Genomic DNA, 19,160 nt, shown 5'->3' with positions numbered 1-19,160 from the left:
ATAAATAATAATAATCCTACGGCTGGTAAAGAGCCTAAACTAAATGTTTTTTGAGGCATTCTTAAATTTTATTTATTAAATCTGTACACTGCTCTTCTTCCAAAGATCACAGGACGGTTCACAACATAATACAAAAGGAGAACACAAAAGTTCTGGCTTCCAGATGCTCAAAAAAGGTGAATTGTCTCTGGTTTCAGTCAGCAGGAGCCCATCCACTCACAGTGCCAGCACAGTTGCTGTGTTCCTCTTGACGGGTAGCTGCTGCTGGGGATTTATGGCATTTTTGTTTTATTTCTAGCTGCAGGGAAGAGCTCTAGCTCAGGTGTAGAGCACCTGCTTGGCAGGCAGAAGGGCCCAGGTTCAGTCAGCAACATCAGCAAGAAGGGTGATTTCTCCTTGTAAACCATGCCCACCTGCCTCACACCTGATGCCATGTGACACATCGGGTGTCCACATGGAAAGAAGGGAACAACCAGGAGCTTAAATTGAGCTCCCAATTGCTCCTTTGCTGGAGCAAGGCGGTCTGAGGGACTGATCATAGGCGCCGACTCCATGGGGCTTGAGGGGGCCCGAGCCCCCTCAAAAATTCGTTTGGGGGGGCTCCGCCCCCCCAATAATCTCCGGCGCCCCTCCAGCAGAGCGCCATCGCCGCCCCTCCCCCAGCCCAAAATGCACAGGGTCGGGCTGCATGCCTCCTGCCCTCCCTCCCGAGCAAAAGCTCCACCCAATTTCCTTCGGAGCTGATTAATAGGTGCAGCACGCTCTCCCCTATTCGCTCACGAGGAGACGGCGCCACTTTATTTGCATATTCATGAGCTTATTTATTATTCATGAACTTTCCCGGGGCCCCCCCAATATTTTTTATAAGTCCGCGTCCCTGGGACTGATATATCATTTGTGACGGGGGAGGGGAGAGGGGATGCTGGTGGGTGGATCATAGGTGGTTTCCCCCCCTCTGCAGACCAGTGGGCTATCTCTCCACTTCATGTTTGTGGAAAACTAAGAAAATACTCATGCAGTGATACAAATTAGATTTATTGTTTCACCAAAAAGGTTAATTACAGTGGTAGCAATTGGTCTCTACAGCCACAGCAGGCACTGTAACTCTCCAATGGCACACTCTTCCATTGTCTCTTGAGACAGATGGATGCCAACAAAATAAACAAATAAATAGTTACAATAAATAACTAATGGACTGTTTGTAAAATGAAATTGACATCAGGAACTATACTGCTTGCTGGGACTCAAAGAACTGATTGTTAACATAAACATTAAATAAGAAGAACACCAGTAAACAGTCTTGTCTAGACTAGGAATCTCAGCAGCCAGATGCTCTTCAATTCCCACATCGATGTATCTATAAAGACAGTATTGATTCTTTTAAAAAGTGTAGCTGTATTGGTATTCCATAAACAGTATGATTACTTATGTCAAGTGGCAGTAAGATATCCAGAGATTCCATAAGAACATCTTTGGGGACATTGGAGAGATTTATTTACAATATGGCTTTGGAACAAAGCCCTGATTGGCCGGTCTTCCTCTTCCATTTTTTAAACAAGGCTTTTGCATTATTTGACCCAGACTTCTAGTTTGTTCAGGTATACGATCTGTTATGCAGTGTGGAAGCAACATGCACATTTCAGTCAGCAGAGTTACTTTAGAGGGCTCTCACCTGTGGCTCCTAGAAGCTGTCAGCATGCAACAGCTACCACATCCCAGGAAATGGCTTCGACTGGCCAGCCAAACCAGATTAGGGTAGCCGTTGATGAGTTAGGAACTTCCCCTCCATGTGAAAACAGGCTGCAGCAAATTGAGTGGATGAGGCCAATAGTGGATTCAATGGTCAAAAAGGTGGTTTCTGCATGTGCTGTAAAGGGAAACTCTACAAATAAGGAAAACTCTGATCCTAAACTTCTGCTGCCGTGAGGGATATCTTTGGGAGAAGAAAAGACAAGGAGTACACCCTACACAACTCTGGAATGGAGTCCCTAAAATGGCTGGATGGTGCCTTGTTAAGCCTCCTTCCGACAACTCCTACAGCCAGGCTGAGGTCGAATGTATTGCTCTTGTTCTGTCTTCCTTTGGACCAAGAGGGAGGCTTGTCTGGGCAGCTTGTGCCCTAAGGAGGTTATTTTGGTGCTGTTGATGCAGTGGTTTGGCTTCATTGTCTCTCAAGACAAACGGATGCCAAGTAGTAATAGTAATTTGAAGCAGTGCTCAGACTCTTACGTAGGGCTATTCTATGAGTTTTGAAGCTCAAAATTGTAACTCTATCTCTGTCTACAAGGGTATATTTCAAAATCACTTGTGCATATAACACACTACTTAGCTGCTATATGTGGAAAAGTATAAAACTATGAGAATGTCTTTGGTAAAGATTTTGACTTGACTTTGACTATAATGAGTAGAGCAGTGGAGTGACCTTGTAATTGTCTTTGTGAGTTATCAAATGGGTTTGTTGGACTGCTTCAGCTTATACAGAGTTCGAGGGAGCAAAGAAAACAGGCATTTCAGCACCATGGCTAGCTCTGCAGTGTTCAAAGCAATCAGATGTGAATTATTTCTTGATCAGCACTTGGATTATCATCTAGGTTTATTCACATTTCCTCCACCCTTGTAATGATTCAAGCAGCATATTCCACAACAGTGCTTCTATGCTTAATGCCAACATTTTTGAATGCAACATGGAATAGCATTGCACAACAGGCTTATCTCTCTGATTTAGGCATGACAACCGCACCCTGCTGCAAAATGCTAAGGTTTAGAAAGCTGCCACTCCATTCTGCTTCACTCCTAGTTTTCCACTGCCCTCAATAGTTAGTCAACATTCTGTGACTTTCAAGCATGCCAGCCATGTATGGTTCATAAAAGGGCAACGAAAATAATCAATCATATAGCTCAACTTCGCTGTGAAGAAAGGTTGCAGCATTCAGGACTTTGTATTTTAGACAAAAGGTTAGTGAGAGGCGACATGATCAAAGTTTATTGGCACTTTCACAGGTGCCACATAATGCCCATACCACATCTGTAAGAACTTTATCATTTAGGGCAGTGGCACTTTGGCATTCCCTACCTATTGATATCAGGCGGACGCCTTCACTGTATTCTTTTCAGCTCCTAAGACTTTCTTACTCAGACAAGCCTAGCCAGATGTTTAGCATGTTTGTATGAATTTTAATTTTAGTTTATTCTATTGTGGTTTTAAATTTCTGTGTTTTAAATTATGTTTGTAATTTTTAAATAATTTTATGGTTTTATTTTTATTGTAAACTGCTTTGAGGTTCTCTACAATCAAGTGGTATACAAATGTTAATAAATATTAATAAATAAATAAGTTTGCAAAATTATGCATGGCAAGGAGAAGTGGCCCTACACATCTTGTTTACGCCCAAATAGAGGGGGTTATATAACTGCAGTTCACCCAATGCAAAATTCATAAAACCCAAATGGTTTAAATTTAAGGCAAATAACAACCCATTCCTAGGGCATACTCCCTGAATAAGCAAACAAAGCAAGGCATTTCAATCCACAGGCACCCATCGTAATGTCTCTCCAGTATGACAACGATGCCACTTCTGATGCACGGGATCCAGTGTGCTGTAGTGGTTAAGAGCAGTGGACTAGTAATCTGGTGAACCGCGTTCGCTTCCCCGCTCCTCCACATGCAGCTGCTGGGTGACCTTGGGCTAGTCACACTTCTCTGAAGTCTCTCAGCCTCACTCACCTCACAGAGTGTTTGTTGGGGGGGAGGAAGGGAAAGGAGATTGTTAGCCGCTTTGAGACGCCTTAAGGGGAGTGAAAGGTGGGATATCAAGTCCAAACTCCTCCTCCTCCTCTTCTTTTGAAGTATGTTGGTACATGTGTTTAGGGTGGTGATTCTACATGTATTTATTTGAAAGAAAGTGGCTCTTAATTAAATGGTACTCCACTGCAATTCAATTTTCAAAGACCCGTGCTTAGGACCATAACATATATTGGCTCAAATCCAGTTGTGGATTAGAACAGCATTGGTAGTCTTAAATTTGCCCAAAGTTGCACCATGACCATTTGAAATTTTAGGGTCATTTAAAAATACCATCTCCCACCCACTCCATGTTGGAGGCATGTAAGGATAACAAGACTCTTGACATACAATCAATGGGGCAGAATCACTTCCTGAGCATCCAGAGTAAAGGTCAAAGAGATGAGCTATCAGTAATCTAGCTCAGAGATGGATTAGAGTAAAAATAGTTGCAAGGAGGGACTTTCTAATGAAAGTGTCTTTGTGTTCATGATGGAGCAGACCTAATAGTACACAGATCTTCATAAATAAGGACATAGATCCCAGAGTCATAAATAACAGAAGAATAGTCCTGCTGGATCAGGCCAATGGCCCATATGGCATCCTGTTCACACAGTGTGTTCATGGGAAACCCACAAGCACAGCAGCACTCTCCCCTGTGGTTTCCAGCAACTGGTATATAGAAGCATATCACCTCTGACTGTGGTGGTAGAACATATTCATTAGGGTTAGTAGCTGTTGACAGCCTTTTACTCTATGAATTTGTCTATTCTCCAAGTTGCTGGCCACCACTGCCTCTTAAGAGAGAATTCCCCAGTTTAACTACGCTCTCTGTAAAGACGTACTTTCTTTTCTCTCCTGAATCTTCAGCTTCATTGGATGTCAGTCAGTTCTAGTGTTATGCAGAGATAATTTCCCCCCTTGTGCACTTTCTCTGAGCCATGCATCATTTTATACACTTCCATCATGTCACCTCTTAGCTGTCTTACTTGCACCAGAAAAGAGGAGGAGGGTAAGTTCAAGTTGTTCCATGAGTGCAATGCTTTAGGGAACACTGCACAAGTTGATGCAACTCATATTTCTTCCCCCACTCCTCTGAAAGATTTCTTTACAAGATCCAAGAGACCTATCCAACATCATGGGATGTGTCTTACAGCTTTGCAATGAGGGAGGGAGAAGTTCTGTTGTGTGCTGAATGACTTCTGCAAGCACACTGTTATTTAGCTGGATAAAACCATGTCTCTCTACAAGTGTGCATATTTGCACGTGTTACTAAGAATTCATGTAAATATTTAAGAAATGGAAGCACTGTTCCTTATACTGCCTGCTACAACCTAGGTCCAATGAATTGGAATGGTTTGAGGGTTACAGCTAAAGAAAAGAGGCATTGCAGACTCCATTTTTAAAAGAGGCCATTTTCCTTCTCACTCAGCTTTTAAGAGATACGCAAATGAGTCACACATCTGTTTTGTTCTTGCACTTTTATTATTTTGTCAGGTATTGGTATAAGCTTTAAGGTCCAAGTATACAGTTTCCTTTGCATTTTTGTAGTAAGCATACACATTTCCCTTAACAAGTGATGGCATCTGATTCTCAGAAAACTCTCCACGGTCCAAAATGACATGTTCCATTACATGTGCAGAGGAGACTGTCTTACAACAAAATGATAAAATGTACAAAAACGAAACATAAATTGTGCTTGCAAGTTACTTATCCATGGCACTCTTCCACCATCAAATTAAAAAAAAAAGTTTTCGAAAAAAAACTAATTGGAATGTGCTTAATGTCTGTTGAGCAACCTAAACATACGGTTTCTGTATTCGTTAAGCAATGTTCTGAGGTCAACGTAGAACTGGCGAACATAAATTAATAGTTCTCTAATCTCATGGCTAAACAAACATTCTGTATAAGTCAGTCCTTTGAAGCAAATTTCAGTCAACCCCAAGAACCACATCCACTGTAAAGGTTAATGGGCAACAGTAAGCCATGTATAAAACATGCAAAAACTGCCTATAAAATTAATAAAACCAAATGGGCAGGGTATTCTATAAAAATATCCACTGCATATTTAAATCAAAACACTTACTCTATTTAAAGTACCTCCTGCCAGATGCCCAGGTTTCCAGTTACTTTTGCAACATAAAAAAGGATCGCTCATAGAGCAAATGGTTAACAAAAGATTATTTCAACAACTTCACAAAAACTGAAATCTCAATAAAGATCATACTGTTAACACAAACAATTACGTTTCTATATTACAGAAGTGCTTTATATAAGGGAATATTTTAGAAAAATATAATTGCATGAGGCCTATTGGATTGATCTTCACCCTTACACTTGCCTTTTAAGAAGAGAAGTTCACTGCCACATGTAGCGAGGTCACTTCCAATTTCAAACTTGTTTTACACACTCACTCCTCATATTCAAAGTTAGTAAAATACCATCAGGCTCCCAATGGAGTACACAGATTCAAAAATTTGAGGAACTACCCACTGCCTGTAATGTTAAGCTACTACAGGTTGTCGACAAATTGGGCAAGTGGAATTCTCAGAAAGCCAGCGATCAATACAGTGAAAATGGAACTCATGCATACATGGCAACTGCCTTAGCTTGTTTCCCGAAACATATTCATTAATGCAAACACTACAGGTCTTGCTTATTTCATCCTCTTCTGCACCGGGATGCCCATAATTGCGAGTAGAAAGATTGTCAATTTGTTCTTTGGTTAACCCCCTCAAGTGGTCACTAGTACTTTCATCTAATAAAAGGTAAGGTACAAGACGAAGGATGGGAAGCGTTCCACTTTCAACAAAACTGTTTGCATCTTGAAACTGTCTGTTACCTTGAGCTTCATTACTTTGATTGTGGTGTTGGGTCACATTGGTTTCTCCATGCCATTCTCTGCTGCCTTGTTCAGCAGGCCTGCTTCGAAGAGAAGCTTCACTGAACTCACCAATGCTGCTTAGAGTGTGCACGTTAAACTGTTCTGACTGCGTGTCTGCCGAGTGCTGACCACTCCTCTGAGCTTCGGAATCTGACTCGGTGCCCATTAAGGAGCTTAGCTCTCCAAATCCAGTCATAATTTGCCGTAGAATTGATCTAAGAGCCGCCGATGAAGATTCCCCGAGCCCAATTTCAGATATCCTACGCAGGGGTATCCGTATGGTGCTAACATACGTCCGTATGCCCGCATGTTCAGATCGTGAAACGGTCTGACGGAAACCCTCCCTATCGCTTTCGAAACTGACTGCGTTGTCTGCCGTGCCTGCTCTCGAACGAGTTCTAGTAGCAATGCTGTCTTGATCTCTATTTTCTCCAGTACGAATTCTTCTCACCTGAAGGTCTAATGTAATAATAGGATGTCTTCTAGGTGCAGTTGTGGGTCTGGTAGATTCCTCCTCTTCCAATGTTATGCCCAGTGTTGGCACTTGGTCCTCACCTTGCTCAGGAGGCGGCTGGGCTGTTTGTGCCTGGCCAGACCTTCTATGGATTTGCTGTGCATTCAGACGTTGCCTTCTTTCCAAATGGGACTGAAACTGACTACTGAACGTTGATCTTAGTCTTAAAACTTCTGGCCTTTGCCTTGCATTCCTCCGAGTTCTAGCTCTCCTTCTGTGAACAGTCACCGACGAGACTCTGTGAATTCTCCTTTGCCTAATAATGTTGTGTTCATTGTCATCTAAGACATTGTTGTGTGCCGCAAGGCCTGCTGAGCTTCTGTTTCTGAGTCTGCCAGGGAATAACTGAGTTGCTACTTCAGCATTTTGTGTCACTGAGCCACTAACGTTGCCAGCCCTTGACGAGGCAACTGCACGACCAACAGTCTCTCTCAATGTCCTGCTCCTTGTTCGGCTGGCTATGGGACTCTCTTCTATCAGAGACCTGTTCTCTACCTGCCTTCCATTGGAATCACCAAGAAGGTAGCCGTTCAATTCTTCCCCAGGAGCGTCAACACTGTTATGTTCGTGATTTATATTTATTTCAAGACTAAACCGAAATTCCCCGCTACTTGGGTTCGCTCGGCTTACAGCCCTCCAAGTCTGGTTCCCACTCTGTCCACTATGGCTGGAATTTCCTGTACGGTGGAATGTGCTCAGCCACTCTAACAGCGAGCTGTTTGTTGAATTTCCCCCAACAGTTTCTGCATCTGTAAGTAGTTTTTTTTAAAAAAAAGAAAGAAGACATTTTTCATGACTCGCTTCACTTAGACAAAGCAGCTAACTGCAATTGTCACGTGACACCTGGAATACATGCTAGCCTGAACAGTCAGTCATATGATCATCTATCACATACAGAGCTCTCATTCTGCTTCCCTTACAAATGCTATGAAATCTAAAAGCCAACCACCCAGTACAGAGGTCAACTATGTTTGAAGAGTTCTATTCTTTGCTTCTTAAAGATGTCAATCAAAAGCCTAATCTGATGCACTAGTCTCCCCACAACTTCTTGTGTATCTAAGAGCTGTGTACAACCTCTATAGCTACCCTTCATGTAAAAAAATAACTGTCTCCCATCCCGAATCTATAGTCCCCACTCAATTATTTTCTGCTTCCGCTAGCCTAGAAATTTGAGGCATACATAATTATCTTTCATAGCTTTGATGCTACAATTTAGACCCAGCAAACAAGCCACGTAATTTATACCTAGCTGTTTGTGTGCGCGGGCACCTGTATACACAACTGTGCACATTTCAGTCATATTGTGTACTGTTTGGACACGTGGTCTCAGTAACGTGCGAATGAGCACTTTTAGAAATTCCAAATAAGCAGAACTCTTTTAAAGTTTTATGTTAGTGGGATTTCACCTACTAGTTTCTAGGTTCAAAACCTAGGTGAAATTGAGGGGGGTGGGAATCACATGTGCAACTGGGTCTCAGTCTTGGAAGCAAAAATGAAAAGCTTTGGAAGAGCAAGCCATGCCTTGACAAAAACAGGGAAGTCCAAGTTGTCCTGGTGGTATCTGGTACAAATAAATGTACAAGTTACAAGTGGGAAAGCCATTAAAATTGATAGGAAAACTGTGTGGAAGGTCATAGGAGAGGAGAGTAGTATCTGGAGTTAGTAGCCCACAGCAGAGGAAGAAAGGAAATTGCTTCTCTATTCTCTCCTCACCCACCTATCTCTGTCCTCCTCATTGCTAGGGTCCAGAGTGCTCTTTCCTGCCTACCAGAACAGCCAAAAATAAGAAACCAAGGTGAGAAAGCACCAAATACAGGAAAGGTTTTCAGGTGCAAAGAAGAATGTTGTGAGTCCAGCCTGTTTCAATTTGAATTCTTCTTCAAGGGCACTCTTAAGAACAACCAATTTTGGTCTTATTATCAGAATTATTGTGCAACCAAGTTGGGTGTAAAGGCTGAAGCTGGTTGTGCCTAAAACAAGGTATACTAACTCTGCACATTCTAGTTTTATCTAATACTGCAGGTGGAAAGTGTTTTCATATAATGACAGCAAAAGGCCACAGATTACATCTTGAATAAGTAGCCAAAAATATTTGCACTACTCAGCAGAAACATAGCGCCTTTGTGCCTTTCACTTCTCAGCAATCAAGTGGAGTTTCCTCCTTTCACAGGATTAAACAACATCTTGATACAAAAAGCAGAGATAGCTTTACTCGCCATAAGTCTGATTTCCTGCAGGTCTCTTTCCTTGTCCTTATATTAAACACTGCCCTCACCTCTCTGTGAAGTGCACTATATGCAGCCACAGAGCATAGACTCTCTTGCCTAGAAATCCTGCTCTAGTTTTCCTTAACTCCCATGCAGCAGCTCTGCACTACTACCCTTTCTCCAGCTGTTTACCTTCCTTTCCTTGGACAAGGTCATTGCAATAGGGTTTCCTGGCTGCTGATTTTAACAAATACTAATTTTGCTAAGGTATCTAAAGAGCCTGCACCTGCCAGAAGTTAATCAAGAGATTACTATATTAAAATGAAAGCTTACCTCCGACAGTACCTCCTTCCCAGTCTCTATTTTCTCTGTCAGAATGTGATGCCAAATGCTCCTTTGCACCTAGCAAACGTTGCTGCAGCTCATTTGCTGTTATTTCTCCTGAAACAGATAGCAATATGACCAGTTTATTTATTGGTTCAGATACTGGTTGAAGACATAGAAGCAAACAGAGCAGCTATTCCTATTTTTAACTAATAAAAGCAACATAGGAGTTAACCTGGCATGACCAGACTACAGAAGCAGAATTATAAGCATGTACTAGACACAAGGTTCTGCATTTTGACAATGCAGTTTTGATACAGCAATCCAAAACACTGGCTGGGAGTAACATCCAAAGCCCTGCCACTTGTGCTGGCCAGAGCAGAAGGTGGCAGTGGTGGTTTTCTAAACATTCTTGCTGCTGTAGTTTCAGGCTGGCACAGTAAAAAGACCCTGATTAGGCCCTTCTTTAGGAAGTGGCCTGGCTTTGGATTCAGCAGATCCATTGCTGGCCCTTCTCTGCCACTATAATGTATCTAATGTAATGGGCCTTTACAATGGTTTTCACAGGCAGCAGTATGCACTCCACCACACTTTCAGCAATTGGGCTGGGGGGTATGGCTGCAGTGGTGACCCCATGCACCAATAAAGCCCAGTAGTGGGACACCTCTTCCTCTAAACCCATTTAACAGTGCAGATCAGGGGTTTGGATTGCTGTGCCTAGCACTGACCAAAATGTAATGATTCTAGACTCAAGTTTAAGAAACTGAAATCTAATATTTTGTGTTTCCTCTGTTTTGCATGAACCTAGACTTCATTGTGAGCTAAAAGACGAAAGAACAAGGACCTAACTTGCAATGCACATTTTAAAAAAGAATTTCTATGTTTCCAAAGCACACGAACAAATTCTACCCATAAATATGTTTATCTACCCATTGCTTCATACCAAGTTTATTATAGTGTTTCAAAAATGGGGATTAAAAAGCTGTATTCAATTTGTATTATGTTAACGGTAAAGCTGTATTAAATGTAAGAATTCTATTAAATTTTAAGTACCAGAAGTCAAGTCTCACCTGGAGTCCCCAGAAGGTTGTGATCTCTCATTAACCTGTAGTCTTCATCACTGAGCTCATTAATAAATTGGTAATAGGCTTCCTCTCTATTAAGGCGTTCCTGTTGCCACTGTCGCTCATCTTCACCACTGTGGCTTTGAGATGTGGTCTGCCCACCATCTTCCCCTGAGTAAGAACTAGAGCAGTCCATTCTGGGAACACCAGACTGTTGTAAAATGGAAAGAAAAATAAAGAAAGTTATCTGGGCTGTGTGTTCCAAAATTGTTGGTGTGTTTGATTCAGCTCTTATATGTGTACTCAATATCATATACCATTATTTACTGTAGTCAATTCCTGGCTGCTAGGATGGATGAGGTTGCAATTCAATGCACATTAAGTGTGGAGTCAGTTCTACTGAACACAATGTAACTTACTTCCAAGCAGAAAAGCATAGGATCAGCTTGTAAGTTTGGGTTTAACTCTTACTCCAATGCATTTATCTTGTCAGGTTCCTACTTCAAGTATCTAAGAGGTTACAGCCACTATGTAACGAGTATTTATGGTACAAATTATGCAGGAAATGGCAGGAAAGAGCATTTAGTTCATCTGGGTCTCTGTCGCTAAATATAACATGCAATAGAGTAAATTTAAGCATGCTTCAAATGGAGGCCAGCTAACATACGGTTCTCCAGTGACTGACTGACCTCTTCCAAGTGCCCTTTCATGCAGATTGGTGTCATACACAAACACATACGTACTCTTAAGAACTGTGAAAATCCTATACTAAGAAGTGGTCATCACTTACTCTCAACTACCTAAATAACTGCCCAGAGACAGCAGTTCATTAGCGTGTTAGGAGTAGAGCTGATTACAATGATAGGATCAAAGCAATGTTCTTTATCACAGAGCATATGTTTTGAATGCAGAAGGTCCTAGATTCAATCTGCAGCATCTCCTAGGTAGGATTGGAAGTGACCAGTCTGAAATCCTGGAGACCTGCGATCAGTCAGTGTAGACAACACTGAAGTCGATGGGCCAATGATCTGCCTCAGCATTAAGGCAGCTTACCTTTTACTTACTTATGATGGTTAACACTCAGGCATCTAACAGCAAAAAAAAAAAAAAAAAAAAAGTACTAGGGATTTGAATGAAGAATCAACAGTAAGAGTGAAAGCAAAGTTCTCACGTTAAATATTTCCTTTTCCCTCAACCCTGCTAGGAGGTGGAAGTGATACAGATCTCTAGCAAGGTGTGATGTTGAGAATCTTATCAGATAATTCCAGTCTTCATTTTTTCCCAGTGCTCTTTGAACAGGCAGGGTGAATGTTACGCAAATCCTGTATGAGAAGGTAAAAGAAACATGTAGAACAATCTATGGTAACAAGCAAAAATCATTGGCTCGGATTTTAATAAATAACCCATCAACTTTCCAACCCCTTCACAGTTGCTTCCCTCTCATAGTGTCTATAGGTCCACTGTCTCTGAAGTCCACTGACTTTAACTGGACAGAGAAACATTCATCAATGGAACGTTGTCCAGCAAGAAAGTGCAATGAAAGCATTTGTAACTCTTAAATTTCTGCAAGTCTCGTAATAGCTAAAGGCAAGGAACCCATCATGGGGGGGAAATAAGCTGGAGGTTCGTCATCCATAAAGTACAGCACAGCTTTTAAAGGACCTTTCAAACACCTATATCCATGCACATGGATATCATTTTTAAACAATTCCTCATTTACTCCAACTTTGCTACCCCTTTCCTGCATATTATCCTATAAGGGTTATGCCCAGTGATGCTAGTCCGTATGTAACCACCGTCCTTCAACCCACCATGGCAAGCCAAACTCGACAGGGTAATGGCATTTAGTCTATTGCACGAAACACGCTCCCACCCCGGCATGGTGGATCTCGGGGCACCTTTCAGACATTTACGGCAGCATAAACTTGAGCTGCTAAGGTGCCACAAAGCTTTTGAATTAAAGCCAGCTCCTCTCCCTCCCCCCCTCCTCCTCCCCAACAGACTTTGCCAAGCTTCCCTGGAGCTTTGACCGGAGGCGCTGAGCTCCTCCCTCCGCCCCGGCCACATTTAAGAGCCCTGGGCGGGGGGCGACTCCCAGCCAGCCACCTGCTGGAAAGACGCTCCGGGGTCCGCCCCGGTTCCCGAGCAGCACCCACCGGAGCCCGTTAGGCCGGGGCCCGGACTAGGGTATAACGGCCGGTTGCTGGGAGACCAGGGTAAACCTAGGCAGCGGCGCCCACACAAACCCCTCTTCGGCCCCGGCAGCTATGAGGAAAGTATCCTCCAACAGACTGCTTCCCGTAATAAAAACGCGCCCCCGCCCGCCCCGCCTTTCCTCGGCAGCGGCTACCAGCAAGAAACCGACAACCCGGCCAACTGCAAGGCACCGAGGTGCACCGGCAACAGCGGGCCGCCGGCTGCTGGTGCCTCGGCTCTCAGTTCCGCCAAGAAACGCGCAGGCGCGGAATCACGCCTCTCCCCCACCCATTCTAGGCAGCGCAAGAGCGCATCCCGTGGGAAACGAGCTGGCGCAGGCGGGGAAAGAGCGGCTGCCCGATCTCCGGGCGGCTTCTCCGGGGCGCAGGAAAGCTGCGTGGCCGGCAGTGCCGTCCGAGCATGTCAGGAAGAGCGATAAAAGGTTAAACTAATTGGAAATAACTTGCAGGTGACAGATTGGCTTAGAAATTTATGTAAGTTAAGTGATGTTTAACATGTACAATTTTGAACTGAAAAGATATAAGGATGTTAATGAACTACGTTAGGTTTATAAGAATTAGGATTTGGAAAGCCGTTATAAGGATATGCATGGAAATTCAACCAAGGGGAAGCGAAGAAGTCACTTAACAATGTTAATAAGTGTAATTTTAATAAGGTTATGATTTATGTTCGTTTGTGTGCTTTATTTGTTTATAATTTTGTGAAAATTAATTTTTAAAAATTGGGAAAAAAGGAAAGAGCGATAAAAGGGGAAAGTGGGTCGGGTGAGCAAGTTCTGGGGGACAGACCATTGGGGTCTCTGCGGCCAACCAGCTGAGCCCTCTCTCTGGGCGGGGCGCAGCAGCAAGGGCAACTGAAGCATAGGCTGCTACTGGGCACGATCGTATTCAGCGCTTCACCCAAATAGAGAGCGTCGAGTGTAAAGAAGAGGTAGTCAGTGTGTTGCCCTCCAGATGTTACTGGACTTCCAACTCCCAACATCCCCAGCCAGTCAGGGATACTGCGGGATTTAGTCCAAACGCATCTGGAAGGCGCCCGGTTTCTCAGCACAGAGTAATCCACAGGAGTGGCTGCAGGTGTGACGGGAGTGGTTATATGCAAGTTGCACCAGCTCCAGAGAGGAGCGGTTGCCTTTCTCTCTCTCTCGGGAAGTACAGCAGACAGCATTGGGTCTACACATAGAAAGCTGCCAGTCAGAATACACAGTACTGAACTAGATTGGCCAGTGGGTCTGACTGAGTATAAAGCATCTTTCTACACTCCCAAGACAAGCTCCTTAGGAAAAAAAAAATGCATTGGCTACCATCCCTAATAGGTAGGCCTGGAAACTTTTGAGATGAAAAAGATGAGATGTACTGATAAATATTTGATGGTTTTTTGCCTTTTAATGGAACTCCAAAATCTGCCATGAGATGGCCTGCCTCACTACACCCATTATACAGTGGTTTTATGTATAACCAAAGTTAAAAGAGAATTTGCAGCAAAACTGATGTAAAGGATTCACACACTTTGCTACCACAAAATGCATCTGTTGGGTTTTTTTTGGTGTGCATTATGCTTTCCAGGTCACATACGGTCAGTCACATGTGCACACTGGTAATTTTCCATCATTCCTGGTGACAGATACAAAATGAAAGCCATAGTAACCTATTTACCCCAGCAATCTGCCTATCTATGAGCAGTATAGAGTTAGAAATCTGCCTGCTAGACAATAGGAATTCATATGTGCACATATATAGGTGTTCTATGGGAGACTATGGGGACAGTGGAGGGAAATTCACTCTTTATAGTGGATGAACATAGAAATTCACTGAAACACATTATTCACCTGTCCTTCAATCTGACGTCAATAACTGTGGGTGGTATCCAACTAACTTGTTCCATCAGTGCAAGAAAATTTGCTTGTGCAACAGAACTTTCCCCCCTCTCCTGCCCCTATGTGCCCCACAAATATGTTGTGGGGTTTTCCATAACCATCTGGAGCAAATATGGGAATGGTGCTAGACATGTGATGGGGGGGGGGAGTTCTGCTGCACAAACAGAAATTCTTGTGTTGATGGAATGAGTTAGTTGGATAATGCCCCATGGATTTAGGCCTAAGGAAGCTCCTATTTCTCACTTTCTTCCAACTGATGTCAACCTCTAAACAGCAACACTATGCAGACCTATGTAATGTATAGGACCCATTGAACTCAGTGGGACTAACTTTTCAATAAACATGCAAAGAAATAGATTGTGAGACTCTTCCTGGTTCACATCTTCCTGGTCTTGGGCAGTGAATTCCAGTAATAGTCATTTTATAGAATTATGCATAGTCTCCTGCCTCACAGTTTATTTCCACAAACCAAAAAATATCTTACTTGGGCATCAAGATTTTAATTCCACAATCGTATATTCTCTAATATAATAAATTATGTTGCTTTAGTCTAAGCAATTGTCCCCTCCACTTCACAATCTATTACTATTCTTCCATCAAACTCAGTTTGCTCTGCAACCAGCTTTCACAAAGCCGTTACTGTACCTTCTCTTCAAAGCAATCAAAACAATTCCCTCTCCCCCAAACCCATACAGTAATAGATCATGTAAAACAGTATTAGGGCATTAGAAGAGAATGCATAGTTGAAACCATTTTGGGCATACAGTTGTTTTATCCTCTCAGGTTCACATTGGATGAATTACTACTTAGTCTGCAGAAAAATAAAACTGGTTGCTCTCCCTCTTCACTTCACAAAACCACCCTTCATATAAACAGGCTAAAGAGGGCAGCAGATTTCAAATAATGGTGAATTTGCTGCAGTGATATGTTAAACTGATACAAATTTAATCTGAGCACTGTTCCAATCTACTAAAATAATAAAGGACAATGACTCAATTGTAGGCTGTTGAAATGATATGCTTACTGAAAAGCCCTGTAACACTTTTCTAAATGCAAGAATCAATTATAAAAAGATCTATATTGAATTATTGTGTACAGTAAATTCATTTTATGGCGTGAACTGGTCTGCATGGCAGAAGTGCCATTTTGATGGGTGGGGGACAATATTCACTACAAGGTTCAAGGCCTGCTACTTAGCTACATTCAGCTGCAGACTGAGAAGCGGATCTGAAGCTCAGTGGAGCAGCATAGATTTTCATGCAAAAGATCTCACTTTCCAACCCACTTTTAGGGGAAGACTGCATTCATGCAGTCTTGCTATAACGCTTGCTTTCTCATGCAAAGTAGGTCGGCAGTGGCCTTAAACTGTCTCTGGGTGGAGCTAGGAGTCCACCATTACTATCCTGTCCACGTTTAGGAGGGATAATAAAGCTCTGCCTCCGTCAACGTCAAGGGTGGGCCTTCCAGCTGTTACGGGGGACCCAACTCCCATCAGCCTCAGGGATGAAGAGAGTTGGGTCACGGGTTCGCCACAACCGGCTCTGCGCCGCCCCAGAGCGGCCCTGGGAGGGTCAGGGCTTTGCTGCCTTCCCCCACTCCACACATTACGTCTTCCGGTTTAAAAGCAATATGCATTTCAACAACACGAAGCAACCCCGTGACATAATAACGCTATGAAATAAAGACTGTCAGGTCAACCTTGGAAAATGTTGCTGCACCTGCTGGTGTAGTCTCATATGTGCTGCATTTAGTTCTCCTTCAAGGCATCTCCCTTTTGCCGCCCGTCCGCCAACTCCAACCTTTCCTTCCTTCCAAAAACGCGTTTCCTTGGAGATGGCGCATCAATCGCGAACCCCGAGGACTTAAATTCCTATCACGCGCCAAGCCCACATCCGGTGACCCCCCATCTGACTACAACCCCCAGCATGCAACGCTGCAGCCTCCGCCGTCAAAACCCGGGTTCCAAGCACGACCCGAAGATTCTAATTCCCATCACGCGCCAAGCCCACATCCGGGGACCTTCTGACTACAACTCCCGACATGCCCATTTATCGCGCAGGCCGTCTTATGGGGCCGTCCCACTTCGGTCTTTATTCGCTACACCTGCCCAAGCCTTTCGGCTGGTGGCCGCCGAGGCGCGGTGCATGCCGGGGGAAGGGAACTGAGGTGAGGAGACGTGCGAAGAGGGGGCGTGGCCTGAGAGCCGGTTGGATTCCACGTGGTGCGCTTTCTAGTACCGAGAGAGATACCAAAGGAAAGGGGCGGAGAACGTGGGGGGGGGGGAGAGCGCGCGCGCGTAGGTTTTGCGACGCTCTTGTTTTGCAGCAGCGTGGTCAGGCGCGGCTGCCGTATTCCGAGGTGCGAGATACCGGCTGTGTGTTATTCTGTGTGTGTGTGTGTGTGGTGCGCGCGCGAGCGACTCGCCTGTTGGGTTCTTCAGGCGGCTGAGGGAAGCGGCCGCCGCAGCAGCAACCGCCGCCTCCCCACACAAGGCACCGGCTCCGGCTCGCGCCTGGTCCCCGCGCACGCGGCAGCCGCCCTCCCCCTCCCTCGCCTTCACCTGGATGGTCCGCGTCGCGGCGGCGGGGCCTCCTCCTCCTTCTCCCTCACCCTCTCCCTCTCCTCCTCCCTGGTGCCTGTGGCGGCGGCGGGCGGGGGCTCCTCACGGCCGGGTGTCGTCTGAGGAGGCGGCGGCGGGTGCGGGCGCTGAATGAAGATGGACTATGACTTCAAGGTGAAGCTGACCGGGGAGCGCGAGCGCGTGGAAGACCTCTTCGAGTACGAGGGCTGCAAGGTGGGCAGGGGCACCTACGGGCACGTCTACAAGGCCAAGCGGAAAGACGGGTGAGTGGACGGGCGAGCGGCTCGCATATACGCACACAGAGACAGAGCCGAAATTCAGTGGTGCAGTGACCGTAAAGCGAAAGGGAAACCCGGGAATTCCGCTGCAACGGAGCGTCAAACGGTGCAGCCCATTTAGCTTGGGGTGGACTCCGGGCGGGTGGGCAGTTTGCCATGATGGTCGCCTCAGCCCACGGAGGTGGGGGGTGTCTCTTATTCTTCCCTTTCCCCGCCCCGGTCCCTGCTTTCCGTTTCCCTCAAATGCCTTTCTTTCTTCCCTTTCTTTTCTCTCCCCAACCCCCTCCGCGGTCTTTTTCCTCCTCCTCGGAGCCGCCCCTGAGGGTTTTCCGTCTGCCACGCTGTCTGCCTTTGCTGAGAGCGCGCTCCGGGTGGATGGGGGGCTGCGTGAAACTCTCCCCCCTCCCCGGCGCCACCTTGGCTTTTGTGAGGAGGAGATCCCACTTGGGCAGTTCCCTAAAGTCTGTTCACGGCAAGCGTGTCCGTGTGTTTAAAGAGCCTTACGACGCCCTAAGGGCTAACAGGTTCATATGCGGATTTTTTTGGACTGAAGCTCATGCCACAGCGACTCTATTAGCTTGTAAGGTAGAGTAAGGGCACATGTTTGGCCCTCTAGATGTTGTGAACCTTTCCAATGGTCTGGGATGGTGGGAACTGTAGTGCCCCACCATCACTAGGGTGTCACAAGACTGCTTTTTCTGTCTAGGTCCTAGGAAATATAGGAAGCTGCTTTATGCCGTATTAGACTATTTCATATGTATTGTTAGCTCTGACTGTGGACATCTCTCCAGGCTCTCTGGCAGAGAAATGTGTTTCCCATCAGCTGATGCTTTTTAAAACTGGAGGTGCCACGGACCTGAGTGCAACTGCAGGAAAGGCACAGGCTCTGCCATTGAGCTCTAGTTTTTACTTGTAAGAAAGTCCCACCTTCACCCCTACCCCCTGGCAACTCCTGCTGCATCTCTGTGCATACACCATGTGTTTTGTATTACTGTACTTCCCATTTCTTTTCTAATTATCTTACTCTTCTTTTTGCCTCCTTAATCCCTTCTTCCTTCCCTATCTTTTTGTCTGCCACCTCATGTTTCATTACTAATTACTTCTTTGTCCCTCATACTCCATTTATTTATCTATTTTCAGTGTCATTGGTCCCAGCATTTCTACCTCAGTTTAATCACTTAAGAAATAGTTATCACCTAGTCCTAGAGGCTTTTTGTCTTCCCCTCCCACCACTTTAGAATTGCTTTCCCACATGCAACTTTGCATGTGGGAAGGCATGAGGCACTGATATTCTAATAATCAGACTAGGTAGAGTCTAAAATGTGGCAAGGGGTAACTGATCCTTAAATAATCTTAGAACATAATCTGTCTCTTCCTGCTTATCTTTGTGGAGTTATGTCTGTGGCTTTCTCCTAAACAATGCCTCTTGTCTCT

The 19,160-nt window shown here is 44.7% G+C and overlaps 2 protein-coding genes across 7 annotated transcripts in view; one reads left to right on the top strand and one right to left on the bottom strand.

Moving 5' to 3' along the window:
* Window positions 1–5,247: 5,247 nt before the first annotated feature.
* RNF6 (ring finger protein 6) lies at window positions 5,248–16,912 on the bottom strand. 4 transcript variants are annotated; one of them, XM_081197937.1, is made up of 5 exons: window positions 16,566–16,912; window positions 11,946–12,096; window positions 10,781–10,985; window positions 9,720–9,827; window positions 5,248–7,928 (listed from the first exon to the last, which is right to left on the bottom strand). In XM_081197937.1, the coding sequence occupies exons 1-5, from the start codon at window positions 16,601–16,603 to the stop codon at window positions 6,286–6,288; spliced, it is 2,145 nt and encodes a 714-aa protein (XP_081054063.1). In that variant the 5' UTR covers window positions 16,604–16,912; the 3' UTR covers window positions 5,248–6,285. The 4 variants fall into 4 exon arrangements, with proteins under 4 accessions (XP_081054063.1, XP_081054065.1, XP_081054064.1 ...); XM_081197939.1 differs by having other exon boundaries at window positions 16,586–16,908; XM_081197938.1 differs by lacking the exon at window positions 16,566–16,912 and adding an exon at window positions 13,125–13,260.
* Window positions 16,913–17,202: 290 nt separating this feature from the next.
* The window catches only part of CDK8 (cyclin dependent kinase 8), a 40,905-nt gene continuing 38,947 nt past the window's right edge, over window positions 17,203–19,160 (top strand). For 2 of the 3 annotated variants that reach the window (XM_081197975.1, XM_081197974.1), the window contains exon 1: window positions 17,232–17,711. In XM_081197975.1, the coding sequence (XP_081054101.1) occupies window positions 17,578–17,711 (134 nt within the window). In that variant the 5' untranslated portion in view covers window positions 17,232–17,577. The other variant, XM_081197976.1, reaches the window with a different exon arrangement.

The sequence above is a fragment of the Podarcis bocagei genome, assembly GCF_964188305.1.
Source record: "Podarcis bocagei genome assembly, chromosome: 6".
NCBI classification, from domain to species: Eukaryota; Metazoa; Chordata; class Lepidosauria; order Squamata; family Lacertidae; genus Podarcis; species Podarcis bocagei.
This window is presented reverse-complemented; position numbering and strand designations above follow the sequence as displayed.

Excerpts from the sequence above, each read along its gene's own strand:
- RNF6 (XM_081197937.1), bottom strand. The coding sequence starts at position 16,603 with ATGAGACTACACCAGCAGGTGCAGCAACATTTTCCAAG. Across the intron at positions 10,986-11,945 it reads GGGAAAAGGAAATATTTAAC|TCTGGTGTTCCCAGAATGGA; the intron begins GTGAGAACTTTG and ends ATTTTACAACAG. Across the intron at positions 9,828-10,780 it reads CAACCTTCTGGGGACTCCAG|GAGAAATAACAGCAAATGAG; the intron begins GTGAGACTTGAC and ends TATCTGTTTCAG.